General features: G+C 38.1%; 1 protein-coding gene across 7 annotated transcripts in view; it reads right to left on the reverse strand.

Annotated features, from left to right (window-relative positions):
• The window catches only part of PRXL2C (peroxiredoxin like 2C), a 33,180-nt gene that overhangs the window by 8,393 nt on the left and 7,133 nt on the right, over window positions 1-17,654 (reverse strand). For 3 of the 7 annotated variants that reach the window (XM_086685194.1, XM_086685196.1, XM_086685193.1), the window contains 2 exons: window positions 17,240-17,371; window positions 14,880-16,140 (listed from right to left, as the gene is read on the reverse strand). In XM_086685194.1, the coding sequence (XP_086541320.1) occupies window positions 15,974-16,140; window positions 17,240-17,371 (299 nt within the window). In that variant the 3' untranslated portion in view covers window positions 14,880-15,973. The other 4 variants (XR_015243512.1, XM_025931678.2, XM_086685195.1 and 1 more) reach the window with 4 other exon arrangements.

Raw genomic sequence — 17,654 nt, forward strand, 5'->3', positions numbered from 1 at the left:
AGGCTCTGTGCTAACAGCTCAGAGCCTGGAGCCTGCTTCAGATTCTGTGTCTGCCCCTCCCATGCTCATGCTCTGTCTCTCTCTGTCTCTCTCTGTCTCTCAAAAATAAACGTGTAAAAAAAAAAAAAGTAAAAAAAAAAAAAAAAAAAGAAAGAAAAGAAACTCCAAGTGAAGAGTTTGCAGATCAAACTTGTCTTTTGGACACCATGTTCATTTTCTGGACCGTGCTCCACCCTGCTCCATAGTAAACTTTCAAGATGGTAAATCTGATCATATTTTATCAACTAAAATGTTCTCACAGCCCCTTGCCCCATTTAGAGAGTCTTGAATTCATCTTCTGGACCATCCTACACATTTATATGAGAGTCATCTTTATTATTATTTTATTTTAGTTTGAAAATGTCAAACCTACAAGTTAATCTAGGGGGGAACCATCTGAGAAAATGTTACAGACATCATGACCTCTATCTACTAAAAACAGGAACATTTTCCTACATAACCATAATGTCATTGTCAAATTCAGGAAACTTAACATTCCTTGACAATACAATTATCAAATGTTTAGTTCATCTTCACAATTCACCAATTGTCCTAATAATGTCCTTTATAGCATTGGTTTTCCCTGACCCAGGAAGCAATCCTTTTTCTAACAATTAGGCTCAGGATGTGTACTTTTGCAGGAGTTTTCTACTGTGATGGTGCATCCTTGCTGTGTCAGGTAAGGAGGCCCAGGATGACAGTTCTGGGTAATTAATGAACTTTGATCACTGGGTTCATTAAGGTGTTGCCTGCCAATTTTTCCCACTATAAAGGTATAACTTTTCCCTTTGTAATTAATAATTTGTGGGGAGATAGTTTAAGACCACAAACTTCCACCCAGTGATTTAGTACACATTGAGGATTCTGAATCAGTTGTTACTATAATGGTACAGATAGTGACTTTCTAATTACGTTCTACATTTATTTATTGGCTTTCTATAGAAAGAGGAGCTTTATTTTCTCTCCTGTGTATGTATGTATGCATTTATGTATGTGTGCATGCATGTATGCATGCATGTGTATCTATGTGTGTATGCATGTATGCATGCATGTAAGTAGGTGGATAGATTATGGATTTACTTCTAGTTTTCTATAATGGATTATAATCCCTTAGTGTCACTATGTATTTTGATGCTCAAATTGTCTCAGATTTGACTAGTGGGTAGCACTTCATATTAGCTTCTGTGTCCTTTTGACATGTCCCCATCAATTTTTTAGTGCTTTCTTACTTTCTGGCACAAGATTTTCAGGGTTTAACTTGTCCTTTCCCTGCCCTGGAGTCAGTTATTCCTCCAAGAAGGTCTAGCTGTCTTTACTGGGTCATAGTATTTATTATTTTTAAAAATTTTTTAATGTTTATTTACTTTTGAGAGAGAGACAGCATAAGCAGGGGAGGGGCAGAGAGAGAGGGAGACACAGAATTGGAAGCAGGCTCCAGGCTCTGAGCTGTCAGCACAGAGCCCAACACGGGGCTCAAACTCATGAACTTTGAGATCATGACCTGAGCCGAAGTCGGACACTTAACCCACTGAGCCACCCAGGTGCCCCTGGTCACAGTATTTAAAAAACACTCAAGGCCTCTGAGAACTGATTCTAGTCTCGTCTACAAAATCTCCTGCGATTTCTTCACTGCCTTGTATGCTCTGCCACATACCCTCTCAGAGTCCCCAAAGTGCCATACTCCCCCATACTCTTGCATTTGCCCATGCTGTAGCATCTTCCTGGAGGCCCTTACCACCACTTTTCTGTGTGGCTAATTCTTTTTTTTTTTTTTTTTAATTTTTTTTTCAACGTTTATTTATTTTTGGGACAGAGAGAGACAGAGCATGAACGGGGGAGGGGCAGAGAGAGAGGGAGACACAGAATCGGAAACAGGCTCCAGGCTCTGAGCCATCAGCCCAGAGCCCGACGCGGGGCTCGAACTCACGGACCGCGAGATCGTGACCTGGCTGAAGTCAGACGCTTAACCGACTGCGCCACCCAGGCGCCCCACTGTGTGGCTAATTCTTAAACGCTTTTTCACAACTATTTAAGTGTTAACTGATGTGTGGTCTTCTCTGACTGCCTTTGAATCCCAGCCTGACCTGTGCTCCTGGTAGCACTCTCTGTCACATGGTAGGAAAATGGCATCTCATTTGTTTTGTTTGGTTTGGTTTGGTTTGGTTTGGTTTGGTTTGGTTTGGTTTGGTTTGGTTTTGAAGTAGCATTTCAGGGTGCCTGAGTGGCTCAGTTAAGCATCCAACTCTTGATTTCGGCTTAGGTCATGATCTCATAGTCGTGAGATGGAGCACCCCATTGGGCTCTGTGCTGGGCATGGAGCCTGCTTAAGATTCTCTCTCTCTTCCCTTTGCCCCTTCCCTGCTTGTGCACTCTCTCCCTCAAAAAAATAAAATATAGTAAAATAAATAGCATTTATTTTTTTAAGTAATATCTACACCCAATGTGGGGGCTCAAACTCACAACCCTGAGATCAATTGTTGCATACAGTACCAGCTAGGCCAGCCAGGTGCCCCATCTCATTGTTTTAATTTATATTTGCCTGATTATCACTGTAAGTATATTTGATTTCTGTGTGGGAAATAGAAAATAATACTGTTCAAGAAAACAAGAGAACTGGCATTATAAGGCAATGAGGTTTCTATTCTTTGTTGCACTGTTTTTAGTTGAGTCTTCTGTAACCAATTAGTATTAACTAATCTAGAGAAGGTTATGATGCAAGACAATTTGATTATTACTTATAAAAATAACTTCATTAAATAGATAATATATCCACCTCAAAATTCAATATTTTATGTATCCAGATATAGTCTATGCATATTCAAGCACATATCTGTTATTAAATACTCTGTGAGTGGTTCACTTTTATATCTTAAAACAAAATGACATAAGAAAACTTACAGAATGAATTTTATAGTTTTTAATGGAGATATGTGTGATTACAATGCAGCCCATAGATTCTAACTCAATATTAGAATAATTTCTCAACATTAATAAATGAATACATTTTCTTTCCTTAAAGAAGTGGCAGAAAGATACTTTATTTATCTTTGGTCACAGGTCTGTCTGCCAGAATGGTTCTGGTACTATATTTTAATTTTCCTAACTACGCAACATACATGGATCATTGTTTCTAATATGTTTTTTTCACTGAGGCATAATCCACAGAATATTATATTAGTTTCAGATGTAAATGTAATGATTCAATATTTGTATATATTGCAAAATCATCACAATAAGTCCAGTTAACACCTGTCACCATATATAGTTACAAAATGTGTTTTTCTTGTGATGAGAACTTTCAAGATTTACTCTCCTAGCTACTTTCAAATATGCAGTAAGGTATCATTAATTAGAGGGGTGCCTGGGTGGCTCAGTTGGTTAAGCATCCCACTCTTGGTTTCGGCTCAGGTCATGATCTCATGGTTGGTGAGTATGAGCCCCAAAGTGGGCACCGTTACTGCGGATCCTGCTTGGGATTCTCTCTCTCTACCTCTCACGCTCTGTCTCTCTCCCTCTCAAAAATAAATAAACTAAAAAAAAAAAAGGTATTATTAACTGGAGTCATCATGCTGTACATTACATTCCCATGACTTATTTATTTTATAAACAGAAATTGTATTTTTTGACTCCCTTCACCCATTTTGCCTATCCATGCCACAGGCAACCAGTAGTCTACTCTCTATATTCATGAGCTTGGTTTTATTTTGTTTTCATATTCTACATATAAGTGAAATCAGACATATTTATCTTTTCTTATCTAACCTATTTTACTTACTTTAATGTCCTCAAGATCCATCCATGTCAACAGGAAATGGCAAGATTTCATTCTTTTCATGGCTAAGTAATATTCATTTGTGTGTGTGTGTGTGTGTGTATGTGTGTGTGTGTTGTGTATACATATATATGTATACACACATGTATATTCACACAACACACACACACACACACACACACACATATGTATACATTTTCTTTATCCATCCATCGATGGACACTTAGACTGCTCCCATGTCTTGACTATTGTAAATAATGCTTCAGTGAGCATGAAGGTGCAGATATCTTTTTGAGTTACTGTTTTCACTTTTTTTTTTGGATAAATATTCAGAAGTGCAATTGGTGGATCTTTTGGTAGCTCTACTTATAGTATTTTGAAGAACCTCCGTATTGTTTTCCATAGTGGCTGCACCAATTTACATTCCCACCAACAGTACACCAGAGTTCCCTTTTCTCCACATCCTTGTCAACACTTGTTATTTATCGTCTTTTTGATTTTAGCCATTCTGACAGGTGTGAGGTGATACCTCATTGTGGTTTTGATTTGCATTTCCCTGATGATTAGTTATTTGATCGTCTCTTCATGTACCCATTGTCTATCTGTTTGTCATCTTTGGAAAAATGTCTCCAGTACATTATTTATTAGTTATTTATTTAAAAATTTTTATTTTTAAGTTATCTCTATATCCAGTGTGCCACTTAAACTTATGATCCTGAGATCAAGAGTCACATGCTCTACCAACTGAAACAGCTAGGTGCCCCTTCAATACATTTTTGAAAGCATTTTCTTTTGCTTTGTTTTCCCCTTGTGTGGCACACAGTATTAATTCACAGGAGGGCCTCATACTTGCCTATATAGACATGAGCAACAAAATCTCAAAATCTGAGCTTTCAGTCTACAAAAAGGGAGAGGAAAGTATGGGTTTAAGCAGAAGAAATGATGAACTGCATATGAGACATGTATGCATGTTGCTTGGAATTATGAGGCTATTTATTTACATCAAGTTAGTAAATACATTCATATATGGCATTTTAAGTCCTTAGGAGTCAAAGTCTGGAAATGTCAGTGATTACAGGCTGCTCTCAGATTAAAGTTAAATAACAGAGCTGGAATGATTTCTAAAGAAACCTTAAAAGTATTCTGAGTGCTTACCTATTTTTAAAAATGGCATTGTAAGAAGATTGGCGTGATATTAAAAATAATTTTCTAGAAACAAGTTTTACTTCCATAAGAGCTATGATCAAATACCTCATCATGATGAATAAGGCTAATTACACTTGTGGTCCTTGTGAGCTGCTTTTAAAAATTCATGTGCAGGGGCGCCTGGATGGCGCAGTCGGTTAAGCGTCCGACTTCAGCCAGGTCACGATCTCGCGGTCCGTGAGTTCGAGCCCCGCGTCAGGCTCTGGGCTGATGGCTCGGAGCCTGGAGCCTGTTTCCGATTCTGTGTCTCCCTCTCTCTCTGCCCCTCCCCCGTTCATGCTCTGTCTCTCTCTGTCCCAAAAATAAATAAACGTTGAAAAAAAATTTAAAAAAAAAAAAAAAAAAATTCATGTGCAAACCTCCCAGCACTCCAGTCTCCTGCCTTCCCCTCCAAGACCTTCAAATCACTGTGAGGTTTTCTGCACCCTGCAGAGGCCTGTTTATCATTTACTACCCTATTTTGTTACTTTCCCTGATGTTCTTCCTGCCCTCCCTAAATATATTCTGAATGATTAAAGGCAAAGATTCTGCTGTTTCTTTCCTTTAAATCTTCCACAATACCTAACATATAATAGGCCCTGGAAAACATCTTTTCCCTGATGATCAGACCGCATCACCTGTAAGAGAGTACTGCAGCACAGATCCCAAACAAGAAAGAAAGACACCCCTGTGTTGCTATTCTAGGCAGGAACTGAATGTACAGCTTAGTAAACCTACATGTTTTAAAGATGTAGACAATGCTTTTCTACTTTCTTTGCATAAATGTAAAACTGTCGATTGCCCTCTCTTTCAACATTTAGGCTATAAAGGCAATTATCAGGGAATAATGTAAGGCCAACCCAATTAATACATCTACAAAATAGGCTAAATACATTTGTGTGTGTGTGTGTGTGTGTGTGTGTGTGTGTGTGTAAACACAGACACATATATATTCACTTTTCAAAGTACTATACACCATTTAAGAATGCAAAAGGTATAGGGGCGCCTGGGTGGCTCGGTCAGTTAAGCGTCTGACTTCGGCTCAGGTCATGATCTCACGGCCCGTGAGTTCGAGCCCCGCGTCGGGCTCTGTGCTGACGGCTCAGAGCCTGGAGCCTGTTTCAGATTCTGTGTCTCCCTCTCTCTCTGCCCCTCCCCTGTTCATGCTCTGTCTCTCTCTGTCTCAAAAAAATAAATAAACGTTAAAAAAAATAGAATTAATTAAGAATACAAAAGGTATAAAGAATGACACAACAGATACCCATGTACCCACTATATCACCTAAGAAATGAAATTTTGAGGGCACCTGGCTAGCTCAGTTGGTGGAACATGCAACTCTTTTTTTTTTTTTTTAATTTTTAATGTTTACTTATTTTTGAGAGAGAGAGAGACAGAGCATGAGTGGGGGAGGGACAGAGAGAGAGGAGACACAGACTCTGAAGCAGGCTCCAGGCTCTGAGCTGTCAGCACAGAGCCTGACGCGGGGCTTGAACTCCTGAATGAGGAGATCATGACCTGAGCTGAAGTCGGATGCTCAACTGACTGAGCCACCCAGGCGCCCCCTTTTTTTAAAAATTTTTATTTTTGGGAGATAGAGGATGAGCAGGGGAGGGGCAGAGAGAGAAGGAGACACAGAATCTGAAGCGGGGTCCAGGCTCTGAGCTGTCAGCACAGAGCCCAATGCGGGGTTCGGACTCACAAACCGAACCACAAGATCATGACCTGAGTTGAAGTCGGATGCTTAACTGACATAGCTACCCAGGTGTTCCAAGGAACATGCAACTCTTGACCTCAGGGTTGTAAGTTGAGTCCCATATTAGGTGTAGAGATGACTTACAAATAAAATCTTTACAAAAAATTAATATAGTTTTTTAAAAAAATAAAATTTTGCTAACTCAGCCAAACCCCCTTTCTGTGCCACTCTAATAATCACTTCCACCTTTATCTCCCCAAAGATATTTATTCTCCTTAATTTACTATTTATGATTGCCTTGCATTTTTTTAAGACTGTAAGACATATGTAAGTATCCTTAATATATATTTCTTAAAACATTATGCCACAATTAATTCATCATCCTGGTAATAGATAGACATTTAGGATGTTACCAATTTATAGCTATGCCAAGCAATGTTGTTGTAGATATATTTGTGCATTTTATCTGTTTTATAGAAGACTGGCTCTAGAGCTATACATGTTTTCCATTTTCCTAGGTATTGCCAAATTGCTCCACAAATTGTTTTTCCAGTTTATGTTTTATCAGTGTACCCATATCCTCAACACTTGGTATTGTCATACTTTTTATTTTTGCCAAATTCCTGAGTATAAAATGGTATATTATTGTGGATTTAGTTTATTAGTGAAGTTGGAAAATTTTTTCATATATTTATTCACCATTTATGAGATTTTTCCCTATGAATTTGTAGTTGTGTACTAAAGAATGTGATCTTCCCACAAAAGAGGTCTGGCCTTTGCCCTTAGCTTCTTAATCTCCAAACCCTTGGAATGTCACTCCTGACAGGAATGTCTTTGCCTGAGGTCATACCACACAATCTGATGATATTGTGATTTGAAAAACAGTGGCTTACAAATATTGCACTACTGTATTTCTCTTTTCCTGTGGTAATTAGATATCCCAGGACCACTTATTTACTGTATTCTTTCTCCAGTTATTTGTAGCGTGTGTCAAGTGTCTATATATGTTTGTCTGTTTCTGAGCTTTCCATTCTATTACATTCCTCTCTCTATATATGCCCTTCCAGTTTCACACAATCTTTTAATTGCTATGACTTAATTCTGCATTTTGATTTCTCATAGAAGAAGCCACTTCTTGACTCTTGTTTTTTAGGAATGTCTTAGCTTTTGTTCCTCTACATAAATTTTAGAATGAGCATTTCAGGGGCGCCTGGGTGGCGCAGTCGGTTAAGCGTCCGACTTCAGCCAGGTCACGATCTCGCGGTCCGTGAGTTCGAGCCCCGCGTCAGGCTCTGGGCTGATGGCTCGGAGCCTGGAGCCTGTTTCCGATTCTGTGTCTCCCTCTCTCTCTGCCCCTCCCCCGTTCATGCTCTGTCTCTCTCTGTCCCAAAAATAAATAAACGTTGAAAAAAAAAAAAAATTAAAAAAAAAAAAAAAAAAAAGAATGAGCATTTCAAGTTCCATGAAAAACTTGGTAAGGATTCTGTTAGGAATCTGTAGACCACTTTGTTTTTTTTTTTTTTAAATTTTTTTTTTCAACGTTTATTTATTTTTGGGACAGAGAGAGACAGAGCATGAACGGGGGAGGAGCAGAGAGAGAGGGAGACACAGAATCAGAAACAGGCTCCAGGCTCTGAGCCATCAGCCCAGAGCCCGATGCGGGGCTCGAACTCACGGACCGCGAGATCGTGACCTGGCTGAAGTCGGACGCTTAACCGACTGCGCCACCCAGGCGCCCCAAGACCTCTTCATTTGATTTTTCTCTGTAGTCCACATTTCAAATGGAAAATATACTGTCTCTTTAGGTACTGAAGTACCTGGTATACTCCAGAAAAATATTGTTAAATGGAGGGTATTTAAAGGCCATTTTTTAAAATGTTTATTTATTTTTTAGAGAGAGACAGGGAGGGGCAGGGAGACAGAGAGAGAGGGAGACACAGAATCCAAAACAAGCTCCAGGCTCTGAGCTGTGAGCACAGAGCCTGATGAGGGGCTTGAACTCATGAACTGTGAGATCATGACTTGAGCCAAAGTTGGATGCTTAACTGACTGAGCCACCCAGGTGCCCCTAAAGTCCATTTTTTTTGATACCAAAAAATATTACAGCCCTAACATTTTCAAATATGTACTGTCTTTTGCTTCCACTCAGTACCTTTCTTCAACACATAATTTTTACAAGATAAAACTCATCAAATAAATTCTCCACTTAAAATTCTTTTGAATGTTTTACCATATTTTTATGGTAAATAATCAGAGGCCATTTTGTTCCTTTTTTTTTTTCCATTTCATTATTATTTTTTTTTAAGTTAGCTCTATACCCAATGTGGAGCTTGAACTCATGACCCTGAGATCAAGAGTGGCATGCTCTACCAACTGAGCCAACCAGGTGCCCCTCCATTTCATTCTTTCATAATTAAATCTTATTCTATTTGAGTTTTCAATTATTTATTCTGTTTAGTTTCCTTCTCATTTAAAAGCCAGATTTCAATGTCTTCCTATTTGTAAGGTTTGTTTTCAATCATATGATTTGCTAAAAGTTCAAAATGAAAGTTTTTTGGCACACCATTCATTAAATAAACTCACTAAAGATTTCCAACTTAAACAATAGAAATCAAAACATGTAAGGACCCATTCACAAAAAAAGAAAAAAATATCCACAATCAGGACAACACAGGTTGATTTACAAAACTGTTCTTTAACTCTCCAAATGTTTCTAATGTATGCTCAATAGTGGACTTTGTTGTTGAAAGTCCAGGCTGCCATGCTTTTTTTTTTTTTTTTTTTTATTTAACATCAGCTGCTCATAGATATGTTTTCTTTTGGTTATTATGTGTATACATGTTTAAAAATTGGTAAATTTTGTCAAAACTACAATGAGGTACCACTTTATACCCATAAGAATGGCTATTATAAAAAAAAAACAAGAGGGGTGCCTGGGTGGTTTGGTTGAGCAGCTGACTTCTGCTCAGGTCATGATCCCATGGCTTGTGAGTTCGAGCCCTGCATGGGGCTCTGTGCTGACAGCTCAGAGCCTGGAGTCTGCTTCAGATTCTGTGTCTCCCTCTATCTCTGCTCCTCCCCTGCGCGCGCTGTCTCTCTCTCAAAAATAAATAAACATTGAAAGAAATTTAAAAACTAGAAACAAATGCTGGTGAGGATATAGAGAAATTGGAACCCTTGTACATTGCTGGTGGGAACATAAAATGGTGCAGCTTCTGTGGAAAACAGTATGGCAGTTCCTTAAACACAGAATGCCCCTATTATCCAGCAATTTCACTTCCAGATATATACACAAAAGAATTGAAAGAAAGGAATCAAACATATTTGTATACCAAGGTTGACAGCAACATTATTCACAATAGCCCAAAAGTAGAAATAACCTAAATGTCCACTGAGGGATGAATGGATAAATAAAATGTATATACATACAATAGAATATAATTTAGCCTTAAAAAGGAATGAAGTTCTGGTACATGCTACAACATGGATGAACCTTGAGGACTTTATGCTAAGTGAAATCAGATAGACATAAAATGATAAATATTGTATGACTCCATAAATTTATAGAGGCAGAAAGCAGAACAGTGATTACCAGGGGCTATGGGCAGGGAGCAATGAGAGTTATTTAATGGGTACAGAGTTTCAGTATGAGATGATGACAAAATTCTGGAGATGGGTAGTGGTGATGATTACATAACACTATGAGTATACTTAATGTTATGAACTGTAGATTTTAAAAATGGTTAAGATGGTAAGTTTTTATGTATATTTTATCACAATAAAAAATGTTTTAAAAAATTTAATAAATTTTCACAACTATAATATTTATTTTGACTGACAGCTTGGACACTATTTTTATATATATATATATATATATATATATATATATATATCACAACCAAGTTCCAAGTACACTGTGCTCCATAGATTTCATAATTTAGTATGAACATTGTTTTTATCACAGTATATAATCATTTAGATTTATATAATACTGATATAAAACTGGCATCTGGGAACTGTTTTCAAAGTTTTCTGCTAATAGAGCTAATATATGAATAGCTGCCATTCCACTTTTTATACGGGTACAAGAAAACTTGGAAGTGAAAATGAGCAAAATTAATTTAAAAGGACTCTGTTCTAAATTAAAACTAGGTGTGCATGAATGTCTCAGTTGGTAGAGCATGCAACCCTTGATCTCAGGGTTGTGAGTTCAAGCCCCATGTTGGGCATGGAGTCTACTCAAAAACAAAAAATGAAAAATAAATGTTCACAGAATGATGTGTAAATGTACCTTCTGTAACTGTACATCTTTAATTATTTTCTGGAACACTCCTCTTAAAATAACTGGTAACTTTGGAGTAGATGATGTTTCTTCTTTAGAAAGCTTGTCTCCAAGTTTCACATGGTCCATGTTATCACTCTGGCCCCACTGGTAGATGGTAACATAAATAAGCATTTTATGCTGGTTACTAGCTTATCATCAATCTTCTTGAGAAACAAAAGTATTTGGTTTTTAAACATGCAGTCCGTTAAGAAAAATTTTTTTAGTAAAAAAATTAAAAAAAAATTTTTTTAACGTTTATTTATTTTTGAGACAGAGAGAGACAGAGCATGAACAGGGGAGGGGCAGAGAGAGAGGGAGACACAGAATCTGAAACAGGCTCCAGGCTCTGAGCTGTCAGCACACAGCCCGACGCGGGGCTCGAACCCACGGACCATGAGATCATGATCTGAGCCGAAGTCGGACACTTAACCGACCAAGCCACCCAGGTGCCCCAGTAAAAAAAATTTTTTAGGGGCGCCTGGGTGGCGCAGTCGGTTAAGCGTCCGACTTCAGCCAGGTCACGATCTCGCGGTCCGTGAGTTCGAGCCCCGCGTCGGGCTCTGGGCTGATGGCTCAGAGCCTGGAGCCTGTTTCCGATTCTGTGTCTCCCTCTCTCTCTGCCCCTCCCTCGTTCATGCTCTGTCTCTCTCTGTCCCAAAAATAAATAAATAAAAAAAACGTTGAAAAAAAAAAATTTTTTTTAAAAGGGGTGCTTAGGTGGCTCAGTCGGTTAAGCATGTGACTTCGGCTCAGGTCATGATCTGTTTGTGGGTTCGAGCCCCACATTGGGCTCTGTGTTGACAGCTCAGAGCCTGGAGACTGCTTCAAATTCTGTCTCCCTCTTTCTCTGCCCCTCCCCTTGCTCGTGCTGTCTCTCAAAATTAAATGTCAAAAAAATTTTTTTAAACATGTACGTTCATGTTATTAAAATTCTTGTTGCCCCAGTAGTTCACTGCAGGAGCCTTACAACACACTTCCTCACTGGGATCCTTGGTCTATGGATGGATCTGACTGCAATGCAGCTGTAGCTTTTAGAAGTCCCAGGAAGTCCCAGGTCTCAGGCTTAGGTCTCAGGCACTACTTTAGGCAGTGGTCTTAGTCTTAACTCTCTACTACACAAAGCCTTTGAGTTGGCCAAAGAACATTCCTGGATGAGCACAAACTTCAGGGCAGCCCATGGCTTCAAGGCATGTTTCTGCTTCTGGCCCTGATGGTTTCCTCACTTTCTTATTAAAAGTTAATTTAAGGGGTGCCTGGGTGGCTCAGTCGGTTGAGCGTCCGACTTCAGCTCAGGTCACGATCTCACGGTTTGTGAGTTCGAGCCCCGCGTCGGGCTATGGGCTGATGGCTCAGAGCCTGGAGCCTGCTTCCGATTCTGTATCTCCCTCTCTCTCTGCCCCTCCCCCATTCATGCTCTGTCTCTCTCTGTCTCTAAAATAAATAAACATTAAAAAAAAATTTTTTTTTAAAGTTAATTTAAAAAAAAGAAAAAAGATGTTTCTTCTCTGTGAAATGGGCATGATGGGGATGTCAATTCTATAGAGCACTATGTAAAGCACTTGAAACACTACTTGGCAAATAATTAGCACCATAACAGGGCTAGATGGTATTCTTTTAACAGTAATTTCTATGTATTTATTATAGGAAGGTTTTCAAAATTTGGAGTCTAGTATATTATTGGGTATGCAGCATGTTTACATATTTCACAGTAACTACCAGAAATATTTTTTGTTTTAAATATGTTTGTTTGGGTCAGCAATTTACCACTGCACTGTATTTATGTAACTGAACCTCCCTGAAGCCACATAAAGAACATTTGTGTATCTTAGAAAAATGTGGTGTAAGTTTATAAATATATAAATTTTTGTGTAAGCTCTGATTCAGCAGTTTTAAGTGTAAAATCAGCAAAGGGATCTGGGTCACCAGTCTTCCCTTACTATAAAAAATAGCACAAAATTGCTTAATTTTAAATGTCATGAGGAATTTTGTTTTTATTGGTTAAAAACATGATTGTTTAGGAGCGCCTGGGTGGCGCAGTCAGTTAAGCGTCCGACTTCAGCCAGGTTATGATCTCGCGGTCCGTGAGTTCGAGCCCCGCGTCGGGCTCTGGGCTGATGGCTCAGAGCCTGGAGCCTGTTTCCGATTCTGTGTCTCCCTCTCTCTCTGCCCCTCCCCCGTTCATGCTCTGTCTCTCTCTGTCCCAAAAAAATAAATAAACGTTGAAAAAAAAATTTTTTTTTTAAAAAATAAAAAAAAAAAAACAACATGATTGTTTAATGTATATATACATGAATGTACATTAAAGTATTTGGATATTTAAAATATATTTTGTGTGTGTGACCTCATATGCTTGATATAAAAGTTTATAAGTTCAAAGCAGTGTATATTTGCTACTAATTACCAAGATTTTGATCTTGCTGTACTTTTTTCATCAGAATTTCTGGGACACTTCCCAAGTAAACCTATTAACATTCTAGAAAAATAAAAGATAACAGTACACTAAATAAAAGCAATTTGGCAAGCAAACCAGTGTACATTTAAGTTACAAAGTTTTTAGTTTAAACAATTCTTAAAATTCTTTCAAAAAGCATATTGAACCATATTTTAAATACATATATTAAATATATAAAACATTGTTTTTCTCCTTTTACTCTTTCCACCCCCCACCCCCCCCCCCCACCCCCCCGCGCCAAATCCTAGTGAAATGGATACTGTGTGTGTGGTACAAGGTGCTTTGAACACAGGCTATGCAGGTTTGGTTTGCAATATTTCCTCTAAGTAAAGCAATGTGGATGGAAACATGTAGACAGTTGCATTTATATGCAACTTTATGAAGCTTCCTATATAGGAATATATTCTTCATATAATTTTTAAATAACTTTTCCTGGCTAAAAAAATGAATCATGCTCATTATAGAAAGTTAGGAGATAAAGGAAAATATGGAAAAGAAAATAAAGATACTGTAATCCTACCATATAGAGGTACCTACTGGCAATAACCTGGTGTGTTTATATACTGTCTTTTTTCCTAAGTATGCAAAAATATAAACATATACATAAAAATATGATTACATTATTTACAGGATTTGACACCCTGCTTTTTCACTGGATAAAATGGTCCTGAGTTGCTTACCTTTCCCTTTATATGTTCTTCATAAGAATTAGGGCCAATAGGGTCGCTTGGGTGGCGCAGTCGGTTAAGCGTCCGACTTCAGCCAGGTCATGATCTCGTGGTCTGTGAGTTCGAGCCCCGCGTCAGGCTCTGGGCTGATGGCTCAGAGCCTGGAGCCTGTTTCCGATTCTGTGTCTCCCTCTCTCTCTGCCCCTCCCCCGTTCATGCTCTGTCTCTCTCTGTCCCAAAAATAAACAAACGTTGAAAAAAAAAAGAAAAAAAAGAATGAGGGCCAATAAAAACTTTCATTGAATGGATATACCATAATGTAAAATAAAAAATGGTATTTCTAATTTTATAGCTTTTAAAGTTTTATTTTATATAAATAAAATTTTATTTTACATAAAACTTTAAAAGCTATAGAATTATAAATATATATAACATTTTTGACAACTGATGCCTCTCAGTATGTAGTTCAACTAGTACGTGGTCTCTTTATGTTTTCATAACTCCTCAAAGGCTGGGAAAAGCCAACAAGTGAGACACTGCACAAGGATATCACATCTGAACATTTCAGGTCATATCCCAAGGGTCCATTCGAAAGTGATAGTCTACACCATCACACATGGATAACTGAAGATCTGCTTGTAAAGTCCACATGCTGAACTCCTACAAGCTGTAAAACAGAGTTGATGGGTTTGTGATCCAACCTATTTCTATCACGGTGTATAAAATGGATGTTGTTACCTAGAAGAGAGTAAGAATAAAAGGCAGAAGTTGGCATATAGTATTATTCATTAGATTTATTGCTTATTAGAATAAAGGAAGCAAAAGCAACTTTTAATTAATCCTAAGGGAAAAATTAATTGCGTGGAGTTCATAATATTCTCTATATAATGCTGTAATAATTTTTAATTAAGGTAATAAAGGATGAAAAGGATTATGGTTAAATAAGAGTGATACTTAATGTTTTATGAGATCTAAGGGGAAATATTCTTAAATTATAACCTCTGTTAGGTTTTATTAGATGTAATTAAATAAAATGTCCTGTCAAACAGACAGGAACAATACAGAACACAGATATCAAATGGAAAATCACATCTGTTTCTTAAATGTAATAATGGAATAAATCACTTGCTTAAAAAAAAATTCACTCTCAAACACTGATTTAATAGGCTATCTGCATTATAACCAGAGACCAAAAGAGGCTGAAAAGCAGGGCATTGAGACTGTTAAGACCTCCACAACAAACCTTTTATCTGCTCAAATAAAAAAAAAACCCGTAATTTATAGGTCTAGATCTTTTTACTTTGATTCTTAGACTCAAAGCCAGATGTTGAACTTAAAACATTAGATTAGCTTTTTTTATTTCAACCTACAGATGAAATTCTGTAATTCTTTGCATGTGTGTTTTTTCTTTTCAAATTTTTATTTAAATTCTAGTTAGTTAACATATAGTACAATATTGGTTTCAGGAGTAGAATTCAGTGGTTCATCACTTACATACAACACCCAGTGCTCACCACAAGTGCCTTCCTTGATACCCATCACCCATCTAGTCCATCCGCCCCCCCCCCACCTTCCTCCATCAACCCTCATGATTAATTATAAGAGGCATGTTCTCTGCATTATACTTAACTGTTGTCTATAGTATCACTGTAGATTTAATATCATGAATTGGCTTATTATCAAATAAGACAAAATGAAATACTGGGTTAACTGTGATAGATTTGTGTAAATAAGTACACCCAGCTCTTTCCTTAGAGGAGCTACACTCCTTCCGGCAGAGTATCAAAATATTCTCTTTATTGAGTATGTTCCAGTGATGAACTCTGTGTGCTCATCACTCTTACACACCTGAACATGTGGTCACATGATACTGAGACAATGGAGATGAGGGGCTCACAACAGGTTGGACGATGGAAACAAGCCATCCAAAACTATGGCTCAATGTCATTGAGGATAATCTATAGGACTCCGTCTCATAAAACAGGGCTTCTCTTCTGTCTGGTCTAACTGGTGTAAATTCACAAGAGAGGGAAAGAGATTGAATGACAGGTTTTAGCTAGCTAAAGTACTCTAACTGCAGAAAGCCAAAAAGCCATAATGTTTGGTCAAAAGCCTCCTTCTAAAGACTTTTAGACATCTGGAGTTTATTAAAGTAACATTTTATAACTTCTAGAAGCTATGCTCACTATTGTGGGCAGTTTCAAAGAGGAAGAACTAAGAAAAATCTACTTAGTGCCTGTCCCTGACTACAATACTTGAACATGGTAGAGATCCAGTGGTCAACCAGTTAGCAATGTGGAGCCAAAGAAATTTCAGGTATTCCAATCAATAAAGCTACTAAAACTATGTGGCTTACAGTAGTTGTTACTGAATGAGCTGACTTGCCTTCTGACACTAAGCAAGTCTTCTAGCCTTATTAGATATAAGTAACTGGATTGATTCTTCTATTGACGCCCCCTCCCCCCCCTCGAAAAAAAGGCAGGGTGGGGGGAAAGCTTGAGGATTTTCTCTTATGTGGAAATGTTCACTTCCATGAACTTCTTATTTTATTTATTTTTATTTATTTTTTAAGAGAGAGAGAATATGCACAAGCTGGGAGAGGGGCTGGGGGAGGAGGGCGGGGGAGACAGAGAGAGAGAGAGAGAGATTGAGAGAGAGAGAGAGACAGAGAATCTTAAGCAGGTTCCACGCTCAGTGCAGACCCCAATGCGGGGCTCAGTCCCACAATCTTGGGACTACAACCTGAGCCGAAGTCAAGAGTCAGACATTCAACTGTCTGGACCACCCAAGTGCCCCTCCATGAACTTTTTAAACAGTTTTATAGCCATATACAATTCACCAAACCACCACTGACTTTCCTATCTCAAATACTGAAATCACTCAGGCACAGAATGATGGGCACATTACATCCAATAAACAGACACAAAATACACAGAAGCCTTTAAAAACAAAAGATGCCCCCTGCCCCTACAAGCACAGAATGGTGACTATTACAATGTCAAATTGCCATTTTTACATGGTATCTATTTTATGAAGAAACTGGGTGGCCTCTTAACTTCTAAAAGGCACAAAAAGCATACTACTGGAATTGCACTTTGATGCTTACCTGGACCTAAAATGAGGGTTCCACCTTGTTGAGCAGGGTCTCCTTGAAAATCAAAAAGAGGGCCAGTCACTGCCCTCCACAGGCTCTGAATGCTTCCCGAGAGTACATTTGATTTTATATGGGGACTCTTTCCTGAAATATTGGGAATTGTCTTTAGATATTATCATTTTATGTTCAATTAGATATCAGAAGATAATGTTAGTACTTGTGTAAAACATTCACTCTCTCTTTCTGAAGTATAGTTGACACAGAATGTACATTAGCTTGGGGTATATAACAGCAATTCCATAGCTCTGTAGTTGGGCTGTGCTCACTACAAGTGTAGCTGCCATCTGTCATCATCCAAAGTGATTGAAATACCATTGACAATATTCCCTATGTTGTACCTTTCATTGCTATGACTTATTAATTCTAT

Source organism: Puma concolor, chromosome D4 (genome assembly GCF_028749965.1).
Source record: "Puma concolor isolate L17-30 chromosome D4, mPumCon1.1.hap2, whole genome shotgun sequence".
NCBI classification, from domain to species: Eukaryota; Metazoa; Chordata; class Mammalia; order Carnivora; family Felidae; genus Puma; species Puma concolor.